The sequence below is a fragment of the Saccopteryx bilineata genome, chromosome 4 (genome assembly GCF_036850765.1).
Source record: "Saccopteryx bilineata isolate mSacBil1 chromosome 4, mSacBil1_pri_phased_curated, whole genome shotgun sequence".
Classification (NCBI taxonomy): Eukaryota; Metazoa; Chordata; class Mammalia; order Chiroptera; family Emballonuridae; genus Saccopteryx; species Saccopteryx bilineata.
The window spans coordinates 93,653,936-93,677,396 of NC_089493.1; the positions used below are offsets into that span (position 1 = coordinate 93,653,936).

At 52.0% G+C, this 23,461-nt stretch overlaps 2 protein-coding genes across 2 annotated transcripts; one reads left to right on the forward strand and one right to left on the reverse strand.

Annotated features, from left to right (window-relative positions):
• Nucleotides 1–7,889: 7,889 nt before the first annotated feature.
• PSMB11 (proteasome subunit beta 11) lies at nucleotides 7,890–8,832 on the forward strand. Its single transcript, XM_066276541.1, has one exon. The coding sequence runs from the start codon at nucleotides 7,890–7,892 to the stop codon at nucleotides 8,790–8,792; it is 903 nt and encodes a 300-aa protein (XP_066132638.1). The 3' UTR covers nucleotides 8,793–8,832.
• Nucleotides 8,833–13,099: 4,267 nt separating this feature from the next.
• CDH24 (cadherin 24) lies at nucleotides 13,100–23,298 on the reverse strand. The gene is made up of 13 exons (XM_066274828.1): nucleotides 23,178–23,298; nucleotides 21,311–21,615; nucleotides 20,831–21,125; nucleotides 20,524–20,643; nucleotides 20,284–20,451; nucleotides 19,924–20,111; nucleotides 19,264–19,517; nucleotides 18,003–18,139; nucleotides 15,556–15,677; nucleotides 15,366–15,477; nucleotides 14,875–15,123; nucleotides 13,375–14,350; nucleotides 13,100–13,287 (listed from the first exon to the last, which is right to left on the reverse strand). The coding sequence occupies exons 2-12, from the start codon at nucleotides 21,509–21,511 to the stop codon at nucleotides 13,860–13,862; spliced, it is 2,337 nt and encodes a 778-aa protein (XP_066130925.1). The 5' UTR covers nucleotides 21,512–21,615; nucleotides 23,178–23,298; the 3' UTR covers nucleotides 13,100–13,287; nucleotides 13,375–13,859.
• Between the last annotated feature and the right edge of the window lie 163 nt (nucleotides 23,299–23,461).

Genomic DNA, 23,461 nt, shown 5'->3' on the forward strand with positions numbered 1-23,461 from the left:
AGAAGATCTTTATCTGTGTCTCACACTTGGATAGTATTGATCAGGTATTATTTTGCAGTCACCTCTGCAATACCACTAGCCCTCCTCTGACTCCTTTCAAGGTTCTTTCACTCTGTCACTAATAGCATCTGTAACTCTCCTAAGACACTTTCACATTTTACCTAGTTATAAATGTACATTTATCTCCTACTGGATTATTAGCTTTGAAAGACAGGGCCTGACCTGTGGTGGTGCAGTGGATAAAGTGTCAACCTGGAAATGCTGAGGTTGCCTGTTCGAAACCCTGGGCTTGCCTGGTCTAGGCACATATGGGAGTTGATGCTTCAACTCCTCCCCCTTTCTCTCTCTCTCTCTCCTCTCTCTCCTTTTTTCTCTCCTCTCTAAAAAAGGAATAAATAAAATAAAATAAAGAGACAGGTATTTCTCTACTATTCATCTCTGTGCACACTGTACTTAACGCATGTTTGCTAAATGAAGATATGAAAGGATGGCAACAATGTGTTTCCAGTCACAGAGGCTTGAACCCCGGCTCAGGTTTGATGACTCCCTTTCCGTTCCTCCACATCCAGTAAGTTGCTAAGTCCTGTGGATTCTTCCTCTGCAGTGCTTCCCACATTCTTTTCCCAGTCAAAAGCTGATAACACTTTTGACTTATCTCCTCACTCCTGAATTACTGAAATATTCTCAACTGATTTTCTGGGCCAGAACTGTATTCTCTAACTCATTCTGCACAACACCAGATGGATTTTCCTAAAACACCATCTAGATCTTACCATTTGTCTACTTAAATATGTACTGTGAATGAGCCTTTCTCTTCTCCCTCTTCTTCCCCCAGGCACATTACCTTAGCCTTTCTCTCTCCTAAACTCCAAGGGCCCTTTTTCTGCCCGGTAACTTGTTTCCTGAGCCTACACAGCCCAGCTGGCTCACTTCCACTACCTTTGTAACTTTCTAAATAAACTTTTTTATAATGAAAAAAAAAGTAGCCTAACCTGTGGTGGCGCAGTGGATGGGGCGTCGACCTGGAGTGCTGAGGTTGCTGTTTTGGGCCCTGGGCTTACCTGGTCAGGGTACATAGGGAAGTTGATGTTTCCTGCTCCTTCCCTTCTCTCTCTCTCTCTTTCTCTTCTCTAAAATAAATAAAATCTTTTTTAAAAAGAGTACTGTGAAGTTCAGCTCTACAGCATGGCATTCAAGGCCTTCCATGATCAGTTACCAATTTACCTTATATTAGTTCTCTGCTCCACAGTCAGTCCCTACTCATGGGGACCTCAAAAGCAGAAGTTCCTGATGACCCAGCAATCCCTCTACTGCAGTGGTTCTCAACCTTTCTAATGCTGTGACCCCGCAATACAGTTCCTCATGTTGCGGTGACCCTAAACCAAAAAATAATTTTGGTGGCTACTTCATAACTGTAATTTTGCTACAGTTATGATTCGGAATGTAAATACCTGATATGCATTATGTATTTTCCGATGGCTTTAGGCGACCCCGCTGGGGTCGTGACCCACAGATTGAGAACTACTGCTCTACTGCATATCTACCCAAAAAATTCAAAAGCACTGCTATGCAAAGATACATGTACCCCTGCCCCCATGTTCATCTCAGTATTATTCACAGTGGGCAAGACATGAAAACAACCAAAGTGTCCCTCGATAGAGGATTGGATAAAGAAGGTGTGATACATATATACAATGGAATACTACTCAGTCATAAGAAATGATGACATAGCCTGACCAGGTGGTGGCACTGTGGATAGAGGGTCAGACTGGGACGTGGAAGACCCAGGTTCAAGTCCCTGAGCTCGCCAACTTAAGCATGAGCTCACCGGCTTGAGCACGGGCTGACTAGCTTGGCTTGAATGTGAGATTGCTGACTTGAGTGTAGGTTCATAGACATGACCCCGTGGTTGCTGGCTTGAACCTGAAGGTCACTGGCTTGACCAACGGAGACCCCCAATCAAGGCACATATGAGAAAGCAGTCAATAAACAACTAAGGAGCCACAACAAAGAGTTGATGCTTCTCATCTCTCTCCCTTCTCGCCTGTCTGTCCCTATCTGTCCTCTCTCTCACTAAAAAGAAAAAATAGAAAAAAAAAAGATGACATATTGCCATTTACGACAACATGAATGGACCTTGAGAACATTATACTGAGTGAAATAAGTAAATTAGAAAAAGCTAAAAACTATATGATTTCACTCATAGATGGGGTATAAAAATGAGACTCATGGACATCTATAAAAGTGAAGTGGTTACCAGGGGGAGGGGAGTAAAGAGGGACAAATATAAGGTGATGGAAAATGATTTGACTTTAGGTGATAGGTATACAACACAATCAACAGGTCAAATGCTATAGAAATGTTTACCTGAAAACTATATACTCTTGTTGATCAATGTCACCACATTAAGTATAATTTCTTAAATAAAATTAATTTTTAAAAAGATTTTAAGCAGAGGTACAAATGCTAGTGCTGCTGTTGGTGGGAATGTAAACTGGAACAGCCACTATGGAAGAGAGTGTGGAGGTTCCAAAAAAAGAATTACAAATAGAACATATTAATCAATTCCACATTCAGGTATTTATCTGAGGAAAATAAAATCATTATCTTTTTTTTTGTGTGTGTATTTTTTTTCTGAAGTTGGAAATGGGGAGGCAGTCAGACTCCCGCATGCGCCTGACTGGGATCCACCCGGCATGCCCACCAGGGGGTGATGCTCTACCCATCTGGGGCGTTGCTCTGTTGCAACCAGAGCCATTCTAGCGCCTGAGGCAGAGGCCACAGAGCCATCCCCAGCGCCCGGGCCAACTTTGCTCCAGTGGAGCCTTGGCTGCGGGAGGGGAAGAGAGAGAGAGGAAGGAGAGGGGGAGAGATGGAGAAGCAGATGGGCGCTTCTCCTGTGTGCCCTGGCCGGGAATCGAACCCAGGACTCCTGCACGCCAGGCTGACACTCTACCACTGAGCCAACCGGCCAGGGCCGAAATCATTATCTTATTGAGATATCTGCACCCCAGTTTTCATTGCAGCATTATTCACAATAGCTAAGACCCTGAAACAGATATATATATATATATATATATATATACATATATATAATATTATTCAGTTATAAAAAAAGAAGGAAACTTTGCCATTTGTGACAACATGAATGAAACTTGAGAGCATTATACTAAGTGGAATAAGACAGAGAAAGACGAACACTGTAAGATCTTCCTTATATTTGAAACCTAACAAAGCTGAACTCATACAAACAGAATAAAATAGTGGTTGCCAGGGACAAGGGTTAGGTAAATGGAAAGATATTGGTCAAAGGGTACAAACTTCCAGTTATAAGAGGAATAAGTTCTGGGTATCTACTGTATAGCACAGTGACTATAGTTAATGATACTATATTGTATACTTAGAAGTTGCTAAGAGATTTTATTTAAAATTTTTTTAATTTTTAAAAAGATTTTACTTATTCATTTCAGAGAGAAGAAAGAGAGAGAAAGAAAGGCATTGGGGGGAGGAACAGAAAGCATCAACTCACAAGTAGCTGCTCCTCACATGTATCTTGACCAGGCAAGCCCAGGGGTTCAAATCCGTGACCTCAGCATTCCAGAACAATGCTTTATCCACTGCGCCACCACGGGTCAAGCCTGAGAGAGTAGATTTTAAGATGATCTCACCAGCCTGACCAGGCGGTGGCGCAGTGGATAGAGCGTCAGACTGGGATGCGGAAGACCCAGGTTTGAGACCCTGAGCTCACCAGCTTGAGCGTGGCTGCTGAAGGCTCATGGTCAAGGTACATATGAGAAAGTAATCAATGAACAACTAAGGTGTTGCAACGCGCAATGAAAAACTAATGATTGATGCTTCTCATCTCTCTCTGTTCCTGTCTATCCCTCTCTCTGACTCACTCTTCGTCTCTGTAAAAAATAAGTAAATAAATAAAATTAAAAAAAAAAGATCTCACCAGCCTGACCAGGCAGTGGCGCAGTGGATAGAGCATCGGACTGGGATGCAGAAGGACCCAGGTTTGAGACCCCGAGGTTGCCAACTTGAGCACGGGCTCATCTGGCTTGAGCTAAAAAAAAAAAAAAAAAAAAAAAAGCTCACCAGCTTGGACCCAGGGTCACTGGCGTTACTCAGTCTGTTGAAGGCCTGTGGTCAAGGCACGTATGAGAAAGCAATCAATGAACAACTAAGATGTTGCAATGAAAAACTGATGATTGATGCTTCTCATCTCTCTCTGTTCCTGTCTGTCCCTATCTATTCCTTTCTCTGACTCTCTCTCTGTCCCTGTAAAAAAAAAATAAATAAATAAATAAATAAAATGATCTTATGTGCAGTGAAGGATGTGGGGTTTTTTGTTTGTTTTTGTTTTTTGTGATAGAGACAGAGAGAGGCAAAGAGAGGGCCAGATAGGGACAGACAGACAGGAAAGGAGAGAGATGAGAAGCATCAATTCTTCATTGGGGCACCTTAGTTGTTCACTGATTGCTTTTTCATATGTGCCTTGACCGCAGGCCTTCAGCAGACCGAGTGACCCCTTGCTCAAGCCAGCGACCTTGGTCTTCAAGCTGGTGAGTCTTGCTCAAACCAGATGAGCCCGCACTCAAGCTGGCAACCTCGGGGTTTCTAAGCTGGGTCCTCCGAGTCCCAGTCTGACACTCTATCTATTGCGCCACTGCCTGGTCAGGCGAAGGATGTGTTAACTAACTTAATTGTGGTAAATGTTTTGCCATATATATGTATCAAATCATCACATGGTACACCTTAAACTTACCCAATGTTATGTGTCAATTATATCTCAATAAGGTGGCAGGGGTGGGGGAATGATAAATGCTATAAGTTCATAGGTGGAGAGAAGGCCAGTACAGATTGGGGTGAGGTTGGAGTCCAGGAAGGCTTTGCCAAGGAGATCTGGATTCATTTACCTACGTACCAGTGGGGTCCCATTGCTCCTCAAACCACAGGCTCTCTTCTCTCAACCCATACCTGAGAAGAATTTTCAGAATAAGTGGTACTTAAGCCAGACTTTGAAGGATAGGACTCAAAAAGATGAAAGAGAGGTGGGAGATAGCATGAAAAGAGGTTGTAATGGATGGATTAGAATTGGACCAAAGTGGGCCTGCGGTGGAGAGGTGGTTTGGATTTGATCTTGTAGTCCTTCAGGGTTTCTTAGTAGAGGGGACACAGGATTTGAGCGATACCTTAGGAAAATATGTCAGTGTGGAGGATAAGATTAGATGGGGAGATTGGAGGGTGGCCAATTATGAGGCCATTCAACTGTCCAGATCTGACTTGATAATGGCCTGCCTTTGGAAGGTGACAATCCATCCACATATAAAGTCTAAGGTGTACTTAGTCTTTAGAAATAAGACATTTTTATTTATTTTCTTTTCTTAAAAGATTTTATTTATTGGTTTTATAGAGAGAGAAGAGAGAGGAATGGGAAGCGAGAATTATCAACTCATAGTTGCTTCATTTTAGTTGTTCATTGATTTCTTGTCATATATGCCTTGACTGGGCAAGCGTAGGGTTTCGAACCAGTGACCTCTGCCTTACCTGTGGTGGTGCAGTGGATAAAGTGTTGACCTGAAACGCTGAGATTGCCAGTGCAAAGTCCCGGGTCTTGCCCAGTCAAGACACATATGAGAAGCAACTATGAGCTGACGTTTCCTGATCCTTCCTGCCTCTCTCTCTGCCCCCACTCTCTAAAAAAAAAAAAATCTCGAACCAGTAACCTCAGCTAGGCACTGCACCACTACAGGCCAACGCAGGCCAACCAAGAGGAAAAATTCTTATTTATTTATTTATTTTTTTATTTTTATTTTTTGTATTTTTCTGAAGCTGGAAACGGGGAGGCAGTAGGACCAGGATCCACCCGGCACGCCCACCAGGGGACGATGCTCTTCCCATCTGGGGCGTTGCTCTGTCACGACCAGAGCCACTCTAGTGCCTGGGGCAGAGGCCAAGGAGCCATCCCCAGCGCCCGGGCCATCTTTTTGCTCCAATGGAGCCTCGGCTGCGGGAAGGGAAGAGAGAGACAGAGAGGAAGGAGAGGGGGAGGGGTGGAAAAGCAGATGGGCGCTTCTCCTGTGTGCCCTGGCCGGGAATCGAACCCGGGACTTCCGCATGCCAGGCCGACGTTCTACCACTGAGCCAACCGGCCAGGGCCTGTTTATTTATTTTTGACAGAGAGAGTCAGAGAGAGGGACAGATAGGCAGGAAGGGAGAGAGATAAGAAACATCAATTCTTTGTTGCAACACCATAGTTATTCATTGACTGCTTTCTCATATGTGCCTTGACCAGGGGGCTACAGCAGAGTGAGTGACCCCTTGCTCAAGCCAGCAATCTAGGGCTTCAAGCCAGTGATCTTTGGGCTTGAACCAGTGACCCCACGCTCAAGCTGGTAAGCCCATGCTCAAGCCAGATGAGCCCACGCTCAAGTTGGTGACCTTGGGGTTTTGAACCTTGGTCCCCCGCATCCCAGTCTGATGCTCTATCCACTGCACTACTACCAGGTCAGGCAGAAATTCTTACCTCTTTAGTAAGATTTCTATGTGGTCCTACACAAAGGAAGGAGAAGGTTGGACCTTAGCGTGACCTCTGTGACCTCCTGGTTTCTCCAGTCTTTCTGTGACGTGTTTACACTGACACTTTGTCCTGAGACCCTAGGTAACTATGATGATGTCTGGAAGGTCCAGGCTCTTTCTTTGTGTGTGCGTCTGTTTCTTCAATAAACATATTCCCACAGCACCCTTTGAGCTGCAATGTTTGGTAAAATAAACTTCATGTGATGCTAGAAGTAGTTGCAGCTTCTCACTCTGCTCTAGTTTACTTGGTCTCTCTGAAAGGCCAGCTGTCAGGGTCTACCCACCTCACCCCTCAACCACCCCTGGTTGATCTAAGATTTGGACTCAGCATTATGGGGTCAAAGTCAGTTGTTTCTTCTGCCTTGGAACTACGAACCAGTCTCCTGCCATTGTGAACTATTGGGCAAGATGGGAAACCTGGAGAAAGAAAGTCATTGGATTTTTTCAGCTACATACTCAGAACTGTAACACAAGTCAGAGCTATAGTGCTACAGAACAGTCAGGAATGTCATCTTTGTATGGAGATGGAGGTTCATATTCACCCCAGAGTGGAGGAGAAAGGGAGCTCTAGGTTAAAGTATCCCTGACCCCTCAGTCCCCTGCCTTTCCAAAAGGCGCTGGAGTCTTTTCACCCCCACCCCACCCCACCCTCAGGCTCTCTCTTGGTTTTTTTTTCTTTTGTCTTTGTCTCAGTCCATTTCTTTTTCCCCACCTTGACTATGAGGTGAAAGTATGAGTTGAGGGAGCACCATAGTTCCTGGGCCCCATTCCTCTGAGGAGAGAACCCCAAATTCAGAACTTCTGTCTTGGTGGGACCACAGCATCCTATTCTGACCACTTCAGAGCACTGACTCGCCTTTATTCCTTCTCCTGGGCTGGGAGGTCTTTCAGGGCCGGGACAGGAGAAACCAGAGGAACCCAGCTCCACTCCTTTAGTTTGTACCTCTGTGTACCTCTGTTCTTTTGCAGTTACCCCAGCCCCCACCTTACTGCAAGTACTTGGAGAATGACAGACAGGAGACTCCTTAAGGGAAGCTCAGGTGTGTCAGGGACAGCGTCTTCTCAGCACTGGAGACTCATCTGGCCTTGTCCTGTCTCCCCTCAGTGGTTCTCTGAGGAGGAGGGGGCTGCTCCAACAGCCAGTCTCCAAGCCCAGTTTGGGGTTAGAGAGAAGTGAAGCCACAATCACACACTTTCTTTGCCGATTCTGGCTGCAGCCCAGCTTTCCCCTCAGCGTCCCTCTTCTCCCACCTGACCCAGCCCACAAATCTCTGTCTTGTTCCTTCCAACTCTCACTCAGCCCAGGGATGGCTCTGCAGGATGTATGCAAGTGGCAGGCCCCTGACACCCAGGGACTATCACTTCACCTGTCTCAGGCTGGTGGCTGGGCTGTGCCCCGGGGCTGTGACCCTCAAACCTTCTTGCAGACCCATGGCCCCAGCCTGGCTCATGGCACCACCACCCTGGCCTTCCGCTTTCGTCATGGAGTCATCGCTGCGGCTGACACCCGTTCCTCCTGCAGCAACTACGTGGCGTGTCCAGCCTCACGCAAGGTCATCCCTGTTCATCAGCACCTCCTGGGCACCACCTCTGGCACCTCTGCCGACTGTGTCACATGGTACCGGGTGCTACAGCGGGAGCTGCGGCTGCGAGCCCTGAGGGAGGGTCAGCTGCCCAGTGTGGCCAGCGCCGCCAAACTCCTGTCAGCTATGATGTCTCGCTACCGGGGGCTGGATCTGTGTGTGGCCACTGCCCTGTGTGGCTGGGACCGCTCCGGTCCTGCTCTCTTCTATGTCTATAGCGATGGCACCCGCCTGCAGGGGGACATCTTCTCAGTGGGCTCTGGGTCTCCCTATGCCTATGGCGTGCTAGACCGTGGGTACCGCTACGACATGACCACTCAAGAAGCCTATGCCCTGGCTCGCTGCGCCGTGGCCCATGCCACCCATCGTGATGCCTACTCCGGGGGTTCTGTAGATCTTTTTCATGTGCGAGAGAGCGGGTGGGAGTACGTGTCACGCAACGATGCCTGGGTGCTGTACACAGAGATGCAGAAGTTCCCGGAGCTGGAGAAGCAAGAGGAGAAGGAGGTCAACCAGGCTCATCCTGAAGCTGCCACCACAACCTCCCCCAAAGCTGGTGAAAGCGGAGAACTCTGTGCACTAGTACCAGGAGACTTTGGGCTTCCCACAGAGACTGAGACTCTGTAAGAAGCAGCAAGACGCACTGCAGAGAGCGGGTGAAGGATAGGGTGTGAACAGTCTCACAGCCTGCGGTTCCAGTGTGGCCGGTTTCATTTGTTCCAAGTCTCCATCTCTTTCTGCTTCCCAGAGCTATTGATGGTTCTGTCCAGCGTGTTCCTATTGATACCCAATAGATTGCTGCAGCCTCCTTCTCAGTGTCAAGTCCTTCTTTCAGCAAATCCTTACTGCGTGCCTGCTGTGTGCCAGATGCTGTGCTAGGTGCTAGACCCTCTTTTCTTGCCATCCTGTTCTGCTTTTTTACCCTTTCTCTGGTCTTTCTTCTTCCTCCCATTTTAGTATACACCTTAGCTTCAGAGTCTGTCATTTTTCAGCTTGATGAGGAGGAATACCTAGGAGGGGAATGAGTTGGGAGTAGCCCCAAAGCCCCAGGCTAGAAGAGTCAGGACAGTGCATTGTAGACCCCTGGTGGGAGGTGATAGGCTTCTCATCTGCTCTCCTCTGCCATAGGCTTCTCATCTGCTCTCCTCTGCCACTCCTCCATTTGATTCTTTTTTAAAATTTTCCATTGATTTGAGAGATAGAGGAACGGAGAGAGAGAAACATCAATTAATTGTTTAACTTAGTTGTCCCATTTAGTTGTGCACTCATTGATAACTTCTCCACGGTGCCCTGACCCGTGGAACCTGCGACCTCCGGCACATCAGGTTGATGCTTTATCCACTGAATTACTCCGTCAAGGCCCCTATTTGATTCTCTCTCTCTCTCTCTCTCTCTTTTTTTTTTTGTGAGAGAGACAGGGCTAGATAGGGACAGACAGAGAGACAGACAGGAAGGGAGAGAGATAAGAAGCATCAATTCTTTGTTGTGGCACCTTATTTGTTCACTGATTGTTTTCTCATATATGCCTTGACTGGGGGTTGGGGGGGCTGGGGGGGCACAGCAGAGCGAGTGACCCCTTGCTCAAGCCAGGGACTTTGGGTTCAAGCCAGTGACCTTGGGCTTCATGCCAGTGACCTTTGGGCTCAAACCAGCGACCACGGGGTCATGTCTATGATCCCACACACAAGCTGGTGACCTCATGCTCAAGCTGGCAACCTTGCGGTTTCGAACTTGGGTCTTCAGAGTTCCAGGTCGATGCTTTATCCATTGCACCAGTGCCTGGTCAGGTTCATGTTAACTTTTAGGTAAAAATCACCCTTACTTTACAGAAGAGGAAGCCTTGCCCGAGGTCACACAGTAAGTGACAGAGGTGAGGCTTGAACCTAGACCTTCATCTCCAGAGCAATGCTCCTTTAGCATGGCTTTTCCTTCCAGGCTCTCCTTCCGACTTTCCTCTTGCCACCAGGATAAAGCCCTGTAGGCACCTGGGGAGAGAACTGGGGGGAGAGGAGCTGGGCCAAGCCCACGCCTGGCGGCCAGGGACAACTGAACTTTCCTGAGGGCCTGAAGGGGTGAGCCCAGGGAGGCTGCTCCCACTGAAGTTCCTGTGCCTCCCTGTCAGGGCCTGGAGCCATGCTGCAGCTCCCTGTGCAATGCTCTTTTGGGTCTGTTGTTGCTGCTGCCAGACTTACCCTCCTGCTTTCTTCCCCTCCTCCTGTTTCTTCTTCCCTTTGCCTTCTTTCCAGCCTCTCCTTCCTGTAGCCCCCCCCCTGGGGGGGATGCATAAAAGAGGGAGGTGGCTGTGCCAGTGGCAACTGTCAGGTTAGTTTGTCTTTTCCTGCCCCTCCTAGCCCCCTCCTGCTTCTCTGTAAGCCCTGACTTGGAGATGCTCCAGGAGGGACACCTCCCCCCAAGCCCCCCCTCCTTTCCCCTCTCTTTCTCAGGCCATGTGGGGGAGAAAGCGTAGTGAACGCAGAGGTGGGACCTGAAGGAAGGTTGCTGAACCTCCTTTCTCTCATCCCACTCCTACAGCTTCCAGTTCCAGGATGACAGCTCCTTGTCCTCCCTTCTGGCTCTCTTCCTAGCCTCCAGCCCATCTGGGTTCCAACCCTGCACCTCAGGCTAAGGGTCCCTCCCTCCAGGCAGGAGCTGGCCAGACAGAGGAGACCTCCAGGCTTTGGCCTTCTGGAGATGACTGGGGAGAAGGCAGGAAAGCTCAAGGAGCCCCAGGAAGGAAAGCAGTGGGGGCAGAGGGGAGGAAATTGTGGTGGGAAAAAGGGGCCGCAGAAATGTGCCAAGTCCAGGAGGACTAGCCTTCGAGAAAGGGTCCAGAGTCTAGCTGGGGCCTCCACATCAACCCTTCTTTACCTCTTGCCCACTCCTCAGCCTCTAGGAAGGAGAGGCAGGGCTCTGGGAAGAATAAATGGAGGTCAGCGACCCTGGCCAGCCTAGTCCTGGAAGAGCATTGGAGGAAGACCAGCTTTTGCGCAGGTTTCAAATGTTTGATGGAGTCAGGTTTGTGACAGTGCACCTGCATGTGCAGCGATGTGTGTTGGTCTTGTGTCCCGGTGTGAGTGACCCAGGACAGGTGTGTGCACGTGAGTGTGGCAGATGATGTCTGTGTGGTTCCTGTGTGCAGTGGCAGGAGACAGACTGGAAAAGAAGGAACTACACCTGGAGCAGCCCCGCCCCTTATTGGGGAGAATGCCAGGCCTTGTCAGTTCTTTTGGGAAAATGCTCCAGAGTAGAGGATGAGGGATCAGGGCTCATCCTACCAGTTCATGACTTCTACATGCTCCCACCCCTATCCTGAAGCCCTGGGAGTGAGAAATGCAGAGAGGGAGTGGCTGTCTGGAGCCTGGGACTGCCACCTGAGCCCGGCAAAGGCTTTCTGTGAACTGCATGTAGCTCAGTCCCCTGGGCTGTTCTGCGCCCCTCCACTTCTCATAAACTGGAAGACAGGGACGAAAAGAGCAGGACAGGAGGGGAGCCTCCTGCTTGTGTCTCCTCTCATGCCTCTCCCCCCACCCTTTTTCTTTCAAGGTCCTGCCCTTCTTCACTCCTCTAACAGGTCCTATCCTTGTAGACGATGAGGTATTTGAGCCAGAGATAAGCCCAAGGGTCTTGCTGACAAGCCTGTTCCTTATGCCCTGGTTTTTTTACCCTGCTGAAGAGCAGACAAAGGTGTGCGGCCACATCCGCGCACCTCAGTATCTAGGAGTGCCTGCCCATGGTCAGGCCCTCCTTTTTGCCACTTGTTCCTGAAGGCTTGAAGCAGATATCACAGTGAGAACAAAAGGGTACAGATTTTGCCCATCCTGCCTTGAACTGGAAGTCATTGTTCCTCTGACACCTGCTTGGTGCTCTGCCTCTGAACTGTCTCCCTAGGCCTTCAGGGGACAGACAGCCCGCTCTTGCACAGGTCTTTCGGCAGTCAGGGGTCCAGTTCCAGCTTTCAGCAGAAGAAATGACAACTCCAGTACTGCAGCAAGGGTCTTTGTTGTCCCACCACCTGGTTGCCATCCAAGCAGGGGTGGAAGCTATGAGAAGGCATCTTCCCAAAGAAGCAGCTTTCCCAATTGCCAGCACCCACACTTGGAGGGGAGGGACACAAGGACATGTCCTGACTCACCTACCCATCTATAGGAGCCCTGCCTGGAGTTAGGAGGCTTGGTGCTCATGCTGATTTCTGAGTGGATCCCTGGCCCGCTCAGCTCAGCTCCCACCCTAGTTGGCTGTGATTCTGCCTCCCTGATCTTCTCCCTCTGGCCCTGCGCTCCATGAAGAGTAGGACAGGACAATGGATTGGGAAGAATTAAAGGTGGGGACGGCAGGCCCAGATTCAGTGTGACTGTGCCATCTCACACTGGCCCACCCTTTCCCCAATGGGCTCCATAGGCCCCAAGAGAGACTGGTTTGTCCCTCACCCACATTTTTTCTTCATCTGGAGTCACTCTTCCTTTCTTCTTAGTCTTTCATCTCTCCTCTCTTCTCTGTAGCCCTCACCCTCTACTTCTCCTTACTATTCTCCCCTCTGGTCATTCCCCATGTCTTAATTTCCTTGGACAGTTCGAGAACAGGGAACCCAGAGAGCTGGTGGTGGGAGTGAAGTACAAGCCATTGTTTCCTTACTCACTGAATGGAGCCAACCCAAACCCTCCTCTATCTAGAGAGACTTGAAGTGGACTGCCCCCACACTAAAAGAAAAAGAATGAGCCAGAGGGAACAGGTGTAGGCCTTTCCTCTGGCTCTTTGGCTTAGTGAAACGCCATACAGAAATCTGAGTGCAGAAACAGAACAGGGCTCCAGGTTTACAAAATAAATTGTTTGTTTATTATGAAATTAGAGATGGAGGCCCCTCCCCTTCCTCCTTCTTTCCCCTTCCCCAGCTGCCTCCCCCTTTCCTTGAGCCCCCCTCCCCATGGAGCCTGGGAAGCACACAAGACAATGCCTAGAGCTGGGCTGCCATCAGTTGCCTCCAGGGAGGCAGCAAGGGGGGGCGGGCAGTAGAGTGGGAGGAGCTGGACCTCTCCCCTAGGAGGTGGGCTGGCTCCCTCTTTCTGTGGAGGCCAGTAGAGCCAGGATGAGGCCATGAGTGATGGATGGAACCATGCGGGCAGATCTGTAAAGACAGGAGAGTCCAGTTAGAAGTAGTGAGTGCGGGAGGGCTTTGGGCCAACCATGCTCTGCAAAATCCAGGAGCACTCACCTGGGGCAGAACATCTCCTGCAGGAGGGTGGGCAGCAGTGGCTGGAAGTTTCTCTTGCTTTTGGGATGGACAACGGAAGTAAACCAAAAATCCAGTCACAGGGACCCAGAGAGAAATGGGCAGAAGACAGACACAGAGCATGTGTGTGGGCGCAAGGAAGACAGAGAGCACGTGTGAGAGATTTAGAATCTGAGAGACAAAAACAGCCACGGAAAAGGTGGAATCACAGTGACAGAACAGATTCAGAGTCAGAGCCATACAACCCGGACCCAGACAGAGCTACAGAGACAGAGATCCCAGGAGAGAGACACAAAAGACTCAGGAGACGGGAGGTAAGAGGGTTGCCCTGGGGAAGCTGAGAGGAGGGACACAGGGACAAGAAGAAGCTTGGGGCCCCTGGGCTGCTGCTGCCTTCTTGGGCCCCGGGGGCTCACTCAGAGGGCCTGTGCAGGCTACCCCACCATGGCCGGCAGGGCACCTGGCTCTCAGGGTGCCGGGGGCTCCTTGGCCCCGTATAGCTCGGCCAGGGTGCGGAACAGCGGCCCCCAGTCGTCCAGCGGCTCCGTGGGGCCGGGGGTGCCGGCCTCGGAGCCTAGGGAGCTAAGGGAGCCGCAGGACGAGCCCCGGCCTTCATAGCCATACACTTGCACCGAGTCGTAGGGCGGCACGCTAGGGTCCTCGTCTGCCTCACTGAGCCGCAGTGCCAGGAGCTGCGCCACATCGGCGGGCCCCGGGGGCCGGGGCTGGCGCGGGGCCCGGGACCGGGGCAGCACATCGCGGCGAGCGGGAGGGCCAGGGGCTGGTAGGGCCGCCCCGTCGGGGTTCTGAAGGGCACTGATGTCAAAGGCCTCCGTGTCCTCTTCTCCGCCACCCTCATCATCATAGGTGATGATGTTTTCCCGGACGTCCTCCTCCTCCAGCACCATCAGTGCTTCCTGTTTCTGGTGCCGAAGGGCCACAAAGAGGACCACCAGGGCTAGGGGAGAGGTCACACAGGCCACTGATCAGGGCAGATGTTGGGTGACAGAGGAGGCAGTGTGGGTTAGGGGGTGGCAAGCCCTAGGTTTGACATCTGGCAAATTTCATGTGAATCCAGACTTCACCCCTTACTTGCTGTGTGAGCATGGGAAGTTCCCTAACTTCACCAAACCTCCTTGACCCTTAGATTGATTGTTTATATGGAAAAGCATTTACCTCTCAGGGTTGAGGAAAGGTTGAAATGAAATACCATAAAATGATGTGCCCAGTGTCACTCATGGCCCAGAGTTGGGGCTTAATAAACAGTTTTTATGGCTTGTTAGTCATTATTGATCAGCAGGTCAAGGCTACGGATCAGCATATCCAAGCTTTTCTCTTGGACGCATCAGGTAGTGGGACAAGCAAGGCACGAGGGTTCCTGTAAGCCTTAGGGTGGATTTCCCTATGTCTAGGGCCCTGATTCCTCTCCACATCCCCAAAGGCCTGGATCCTACATTTATGTCCCACTGTGGCCTGACTCACCAAGCAGGGTGCCCACACAGGTGACAATGGCAAGCAGAGCCCCAGTGCTGAGCCCAGCAGGTGAGAGTTGGGCCTCGGGCCGGCAGGATGCCACGGAGCCATCAGGCCGGCAGCGGCACATGCTGACAGTCACCGTGGCCGTGCTGCTCAGTGCTGGGGTCCCCCAGTCCCACAGTTCTATGGGAACGAGGTAGGGGGTTTGACGGGGTGGAGCAGGACGAGAGGGTAGCAGCAGGCTGGCAGAACCATCTGTGGAAAAGGGAAGCTGTTAGGGCATCTCTTGGAACCTTTACAGTAGGGTTGACCTGGCCCATGGAGACAGCTTCCCGGGGGAAGGTTTATAATCTGCAAACATGTATAAATCCACATCTACTTTCTGTTAGGAGGAGGGCCAGGATAGCTGGGCAGGGCTCAAGCAGGCTGGACTGGGGGTGGTGGAGGAAGAGAAGAGGAGGGAGGAAGCATGGGCATGGTTGTAGGAGGCCACCCACCTCGGTTGTCCCGGACAGTGAAGTTGGCATCAGGGCCCAGAGGACCTTGAAGGGAGACCCGGCTACTGTTGCCAGCTTCATCTCTGTCCAGGGCCCGGATAACCTGAATCAGCTGGGAGGAAGAGGGCAGGCCTGTATGAAGTGGGCAGCTGGAGGTCCTGAGGTCCCAATCCCTGTTTCAGCAGCTCACCTGGCCAGGGGCTGCAGAATCACACACAAAGGTGTCGTAGGGCTCAGCCAGTTGAGGAGCATTGTCATTCTTATCCAAGGTCTGGATGGCCACTTGTACACGGGAGGCCTGTGCGGAGCTGTCTGAAGCCAGAACATGAACACATACACCCCCCACATACGTACACAACACACATGGCACATGGGCATGAATGCCACATGCCACGCATTGCATGCACATGCAACATGAAATATGCATACAATTTGCAAGTAGTGAACATTGTAAAAAATGAATGGAACACCACCAAGTGCATACAATATTCATGTAGTGCCCAAGATATGTGCAATACACAGCGTACATTCAACAGGAATGTAGCACCCATGATACACATAAACAATAAACCACATGTACAGCGCATACACCATTAATGAAGAATAGACAGAAGGTGCATACAGGTCACATTTCAACCACTGCCATGAAATACACAAACATACTCATACCATATATTAGAAGGACATCCAGCATTTAAAATAAATGCAATATACATGAAGTGGATGTTCAGTACCTACAGTGAATACAGTATCTCTCCCACCAGGGTTCAGAGAATGCATTTTCATGCACAGCATTGTTGGGAGGACACACTCACATTCACACACGCACACGCACACACCACCCCCCATCAGAAGACTAGAAGGCTCTGGTGCAGCCATGAGTAATACTTAGAGTTGACCTCAGGGAGGGAGGAGCTGCAAGACGCACAGGGTGCAGAGCCAGACGGGCCTGACAGATACAAGCCCCTATTCTCCTATCCCTTCATCAGGCGGCACCCACCATCACCCTGCCTTGCTCCTCACTCACTACAAGTGGCACTCAAGAGAGCATGGAAAATGTGTATCCCTTCCCACCCAAGTGCCTACCTCTCCTAAACTGGTTTAATTACTTTCTCCCTGTGGTAGGGGAGAGCCGGATGGCCCCGAAGGCCGCAGCCCAGCAAAGTGGACGGCCTGGCTCAAGGCTTGGAATACTCAGTGCTCCAGAGACGGGATGGGGCTGGGGTCCACTCCTTTACTGCAGTAAGGGCCCAGGGCCTGCGAGTGGATATTGGGGTCCCAAGGGAAAGCGGGATTTGGCAGAGTGAGAAGACAGTGAGGGGAAACACATACACAAACACAGCTGGTTGCATATACACAGGCAGCCACTACACACACCAGATATATACACAGGGACACTCATGGACAGACACACATACACTGCCACATAACACACAGCTGCATGGACATAAAGACAATCCTGTACAGGTCCGATTTAATACACATACATGACTGCAGTATGGTAAAGGAGATAGCTCAGACTCTGCAGCCTGGGTGGGTCTGCCTGCCCCAACACTTCATCTGTGTGTGACCTTGGGAAGTTATTTAACTTCCCTTTGCTTGAGTTTTGTCATGTAAAATGGGTAAATAATCATACCTCCCTCATAAACTTGTGGTGGTGATTAAATTAATTAATCCCCATTTGGTACTTAGACCAGTGCCTGATACACAATAAGTAATAAATTATTATCTGTCCACACTAACATACACAAAACAATAGATACAACCAGCTACTTACACTTATCACTATATGCATTCAATTACATGTATACATAATATGTTAGTTCTACACACTGAACTAAACACACACATATATATACTATTTGTGACATATATACTCACAAATATATGTATGTATGTATATATATATGTACTTTTCACACAGAATTATACACACAAAGTGCACACCACACATCGACACATACACATATAGTAGCTCCTGACTGAAATGTACAAACATCTACATACACGGCGACAACTCCTATAGACAGGACACAGCAAATGTAGGACACCCCGGGGCATGGTCAGGGGTGATAAAGGGAGACTGACAGAGGGGAAGGGGTATCTCTGCCTCCTTGGGCCAGAGCTGCCCAGAGAGAGGCAGCTGGACCATGCTGCTGGTGCCCGGTGACTGACAGGGACAGGAGAGGGGCCAGCATCTCCCCTACCTTGAGGGCTCCTTGCAAGGGAGTGACTGCTGGAGCCCCCAGTCACCCCCCCAGAAGAGGCCCCAGATGTTCCCTGGCCCCTGGCTTCAGCCTGAAGCAGAGGGCAGGCAGGGCAGGGTCTGCCAGAGGGCAGGTTGGGATTGTTAGAGGTTGGCAGCTATTTAAGGTTAGGTCTATTTTCGGGATAGGGAAAGTCAGGTATAGGAGTGAATTTAAGGTCAGGAGAATGGTCTGGCAGACCCACTGTACCCAGCCCAACCCAGCTAGGACAGCAGGCCTGCCTGATGGTGATGATACAGGCTGGGGACCCAGTACACTGGAGATGGTCTGATGGCAGTAACCTCCCCTCCCCAACCCCACGCTCAGGGCAGCCCTTCTGCCAGGAGACTGCTACCTTCTCTAGAGCCTCCAGGGGACCCAGACTGCTCACCGAGTTCTGTGGCCAACACTGTGAGGTTGTGCCAGACATGAGCCTCGCGGTCCAGGGGCACAGCGGTGCGGATGGTGCCGTCCTCGGGCTCGATGGAGAAGCAGCGCTCTGCATCTGAGTGAGGGAGGATGGAGTACCTGGGAAGACAGCGGAGACGGCCGATCTGACGGCAGGGCCACCGCATGCTGCCCCCCTCCACCTCCTTTCTTCTCCACTTACTAGGCCTCCTGGCTCATGTGTGGAGAGGGCCCAAGCTCCAGGTTCTGCTCTACAGACCCAGAGCCATAATTCACTGAGGGTCCCCTTAAAAGACAAATATCCCTGAGAAGTCATCAACATTAAATACCTGTTCTGAGACTCAGGAGGACTGAGTTTCCGTGGAGTCGGGGTGTGAGACAGAAAGAGGTGGAAGGAAGGAGACACCACCTTTCAGACTCTGGGCTCTATTCTGGGACCCTGCAACCTGCGTTCTAGCCCCACTCTGCCTCAGACCAGCTGTGTGACCTTGGGCAAATCACTTCACCTCTGTTTCCTCTATTACAAAATGGGAATGACACCAGCACCTCTCTCAGTGTTGTGACAGGGATGCTGGCCATGGGGTGGGGAGAGCGGCTCTCTTTTTTTTTTAAATATTTTATATGTTGATTTTAAAGAGAGGAGAGAGAGAAAGACAGGGAGAGGAGCAGGAAGCATCAATTCGTAGTAATTGCTTCTCATATGTGCCTTGACTAGGCAAGCCCGGGGCTTCAAACCGCAACCTCAGTGTTCCAGGTCAATGCCTTATCCACTGCGCCACCACAGGCCAGGTCAGAGTGGCTCTTCTATAGGTAGACAGTCAAGGTTTGAATTTCAGCTCTGTCACTTCCTGACTGGGTGATGTTGGGTGAGTTACTTCAACTCCTAGCGCCTAGCCTCTAAAAAACTGGTGATGAAAACGCCTACCTCATAGGGCAGTTGTGAGACTTAAATGTCAGCCAGTGGGTAAAGCGTGGCATGCTGAGGAAGTGACCATAATGAGGGGAATCAAGGACCAATCAATCTCACTCAGCAGATGAGATTACATCTGCTCACACTGCTCCTGGGAGGCACCACTATTTTCCACCCAGAGGGATGGATGGAGAGTTGGAGTGTTAAGCAAAGTCCTCCAGCCCTCACCTGCCCCAGGTCCATAGGCAGGAAGACCTGTGCCAAGAGGCAAGTGTGATTTACGGTAAAGGAGACACATTCTATGGGATTAGCCTGGGCACCTTCCCCCACTCACCTGATCGGGCTGGCTGGGGAGTCCAGGTCAGTGGCTGAGACCTGGCCCACCAGGGTCCCAGGAGCCTTGTTCTCGGGCACCGCCAGGTGGTAGGCAGCCTGGGTGAAGGCGGGTGGTTCTGGGGCATCCTGCACAGCTATGCGCACTGAGGCCACGTCCTTGAAGGGCCCTCGCCGAAGGTAGGCTGGGTCGATGAGCGTGTTGGTGGCCTCCACACGGAAGGCGTAGGAGTGACAGCTCTCAAAGTCTAGGGGCTATGGTGAGGGGAGGTGGAGTGACAGACATGCAGAAACCAGGTTGAGCTCACACTCCTGGGAGGTGAGGAGTCCTTCCCCTGCAAGTATCCAGTGCTCAGGCACCTCAGAGAAGAGGCGCACCTCAGAGAAGAGGCGCACCACAGGGGCAGTGGCCTTGGTGGTCAAGGGAGGAGCAGAAAACTTAGTGAATAACTCTAGGTCTACCCCCAGCTCCGTCACAGACTCCATATATGAAGTCTTGAGCCAGCCACTCACTCCCCCTTTCTGGAAGATTAAGGGATGACCGTGATCTCTAAGCTCTAACATAGATTGCTGAGTCTGTTCTAGATCAGTTAAAAATATGTCCCAGGGGCAGGAGGCAGGTATAAGTGGATCTGCAAGTATTAGCTAAGAGGAGGCTAACCTTGCGGACAGTGAGGAGCCCATCTCGACCCTGGGCGTCTGTGCTGATGCTGAAGGCCTCGGAACCCTCCCCATCCAGGATGCTGTATGCCATGAGGGCGTTGTCCCCCAGGTCTGGGTCCTGGGCCTGAAGCCGGCCCACCAGGGTGCCTGGCCCAGCTGTTTCCACCACTGAGAACTGGTATAGGCCTTGGGGGTGGATGGAGGGGAGACGTTCTTAGAGGGGCCCCCAGGCCTCCTCCCTCCCCCAGCACTTCCTTCTCCTGGGGGCTGGCCGGGGGAGGCGTGGGGAAGGAAGGCTTATCTAGAGGGTGGAACTGGTGGTCAAAGAATGGCTCAGATAGTAGCACTGGCCTCTTACTCTGAGGGAACTTGGGGGGGTTGTCGTTGACATCGCTGAGCGTGACTGTCACTGTAGTACTGCCCGACAGCCCCCCCATGTGGCCGCCCATGTCCTTGGCCTGAATCACCACTAAGAATTCTTCCTGTGTCTCTCGGTCCATGTTGGGGATGGCAGTGCGCACAACTCCTGAGGAGAGACACTGGGTCAGGAGGTGCCTGTTCCCATGGCTGCCCCAACACTCCTGAGCTCTATCCTTACCAGTCTGGGGGTCCACAGAGAAGAAAGGCAGTCCATCCAGCACAGTGTACACCAGCTTGGCGCTGTTCCCATAGCTGGGGTCGTCGGCGTCATGAGCAGTCACCTGGATCACTGACGTCCCTGTGGGGGATCCCGGCACCCCACTCAGCAGTGGCAGGGCCAGGAGGGGAAGAATAGCAGATGAGGGGAACCCAGACATGTGCAGGGCTAAATTGAAGGATTGGGTCCTGGGATAGAAAGCAATGGGGGAAGGAGAAGAGAGGGTGCTCCAGGAGGTGGGGTCTATTTTCAGACTTGGGGTACTCACCCACGTTGGACATCTCGGGCACTGTGGCATGGTAGGGCCCAAGGGGAAAGATGGGGGGATTATCGTTGATATCTTGCACCTTGATGATGAACTCTGATGGGGGCTCCAGGGGACGGTTGGAGGCTCGGTCCACAGCTTGGGCCAGTAGCACATACTGTGCCTTCTCCTCCCGGTCCAGGCTCTTGGTGACATGAATATTGCCTGTGGCCTCATCAATCACAAACACGGTGCCTGCCCCCTCCCCGGTCAGCAGGTACTTGGTACGGCCCTCACCCCGGTCCACATCCGAGTGCAGCTGTAGGGGTCAGGGGAAAATGGTAGCGGGTTCCACACATAGGAACAGAAGGTTAAAGAGTCTAAGTCTAGGTAAGACCGGGTGGAGTGTTGGCAGTCCTGAGGGACCAAGGTCATTGCAGAAGTGATGAAGTTGCGGGGTAGGGCTTGAGAGTCAGGGTTGCCACAGGAGGGCTTGATTTTTACCTTGCCAATGAGGACAGGTTCTGGACCGGCATATTCTTCGATGACAAAAAACTGGTTCCACACCCAGCTCCTTCGGGTTCGCAGCAATGCTGGCCCTGGGCCCTTACGGGACCCTGCCCAGGCCCGGGCTGGGGCTGCCAGGTATCCTATGCAGCCCCAGCCACCCAGCCAGGCCAGCAGGAGCCTCACGAGGCCCCACATGTTTGGGCTCTAGCCAGGGCTCTGTTCACTGCTCTCAGGAGCTGAGGCATGAGCTGGCTGGGGCAGAGGGGCACATGTGCTGGGACTACTCCATGGATCCACACCTGCAGGACAGGTAGCTTGTTCAGGGTCAAGGAAACCTTTAACCCCACCCCCTCGCCAGAGGTAGATGTTGAAGAGACGATCTTTCAGCAACCAGACTCCCACTGCCCAGAACCCAGATGAAGACAGAGAGCAGAGAGCTGATCCCTCTCTCCACCCAAGCTCTGCCTGTATTCACCTCCAGCCCTGCAAACGGATAAATCTCCAGCCAGTCAACTGAGGGTAGAAAAGGGGGGAAGAAAACAGGAGAGGGGATGCTGGGAAGGCTTGGAACCCCACCTGGCCCATGTCCTCCCAGGGTGGGCATGCTGCAAGGGGATGGAGTAGATGGGGGCTACCCGAAAAAGGCTTTCAACCCTGGGGCTGGGATCCATGGAGTTGTCTAAGGTCGGGCTGAAATAACAAGGAGTGCAGCCTGTGACAGGCTTGAGAGCCTGTGAAAGTCCGTCCTCTGCGGGAACCCATTTCTCCAGAAACCTGCCCCTAGCCCACACTGCCAGCTGAAATCCTTGAAGGTAAACTGGGCTCATAAAGCAAAGTAGGGGGCCAGAGCTGAAAGAAGAGGGGGTATTGTTGGGAGCAAGGCCAGGAGACTAGGGAGGCAGTCTCAGAGGCAGACTCAAACTAGAGACACAATGTGATTGAGGCTGAAACGAAGACTCGGGGGCTGTCCAGCAGAGACAGAGACAGAATGGCAGCGAGAGACTGAAGGAGAGATAAAGGGAGGCTGCCTAGTGTCTGAAAGGCAGACAGGAGACATAGGTATTAGTCTGGGGAGTGGGAAGTAGGGGGCTTCGGGGCTTCGGGTGATAGGCAGGCAGGGCAATCCTCAGCTGCAGCGGTCAGACCAAGCCGCGGGAACTTCATTTTGGTAAACGGGGGTGGCTTAGAGGGGCTGCGAGAAGGGAGCTAGAGAGAGGACCCTTCCCATTGCTATGTCCTCTCTCTCCTCCTGGGGGTGGGGGGACCCCCTCAGGTAGCTGTGGCTGCGTCCCTCCTCCCCTAGAGCAGATACACACACCTGACAGTCCTTCCCCTCTCTAGGGAAGAGGGAAGCCGGAGAGAGGCTGGGGACCAGTGAGGGGGCGGGACGAGGAGAGGAAAGGAATAGAGGAGTGGAAAACAGGATAGCGGGAAGGGAAAAGGAGAGGAGAGGGAAGGGACATGGGAAGGAGAAGGAGAAGGAAAGGACAGGGGAAGGAAAGGAGAGCGGGAAAAGGAAAAGAGAAAGGGAAGGAGAGAACAGGCAGAGGAAGAAAAGCAAAGAAGTGGAGATGGGGAAAAGGTACGAGAGAGAGAGAAGGGTTGGGGAGACCGAGGAAAGGGGCAGAGACGGCAAACAGGCAGACAGAGGTAGGGTTAAGAGACATCAAGGGAAAAGAAAATGGGGAAAAAGCGGGCGGGAGGTGTGAAGGGAGAAGGGAAAGTGGTAGAGCGCGGGAGCCGGCAGCCAGCAGTGGGCTCCTAGCCGCGGAGCGCACCGCTCTGAAGACACCCGCAGGCTGCGGGGCCCCTGCTACCCCTCCGCGGACCCCCGACCCCGGGTACCAGGGCGAGCCCTTACCTGGCAGTGCCGAGGTGCCAAGCCCAGTGGGAAGCACCCCCGCCCGCCCCCGTCGCCGGGTCTCGGGGGCGCAGCCCTAAGACGATCCAAGCGGGCGCCGCGGCTCCGCTGCAGGTCTGAGCGGCCCCGGCGAGAACAAGGGAGCGAGACGAGGGGGCGGGGGAAGGAGGCTCCGCCTGCGGAGGAGCGAGGCGGCTCCGCGCCGCCCGGGAGGAGAGCCCAGCCTCCGACCCTCCCCGGCCAGCCCGGCCCGCGCGGGGCGGGGCGGGGGCGGCGCTGCCGGG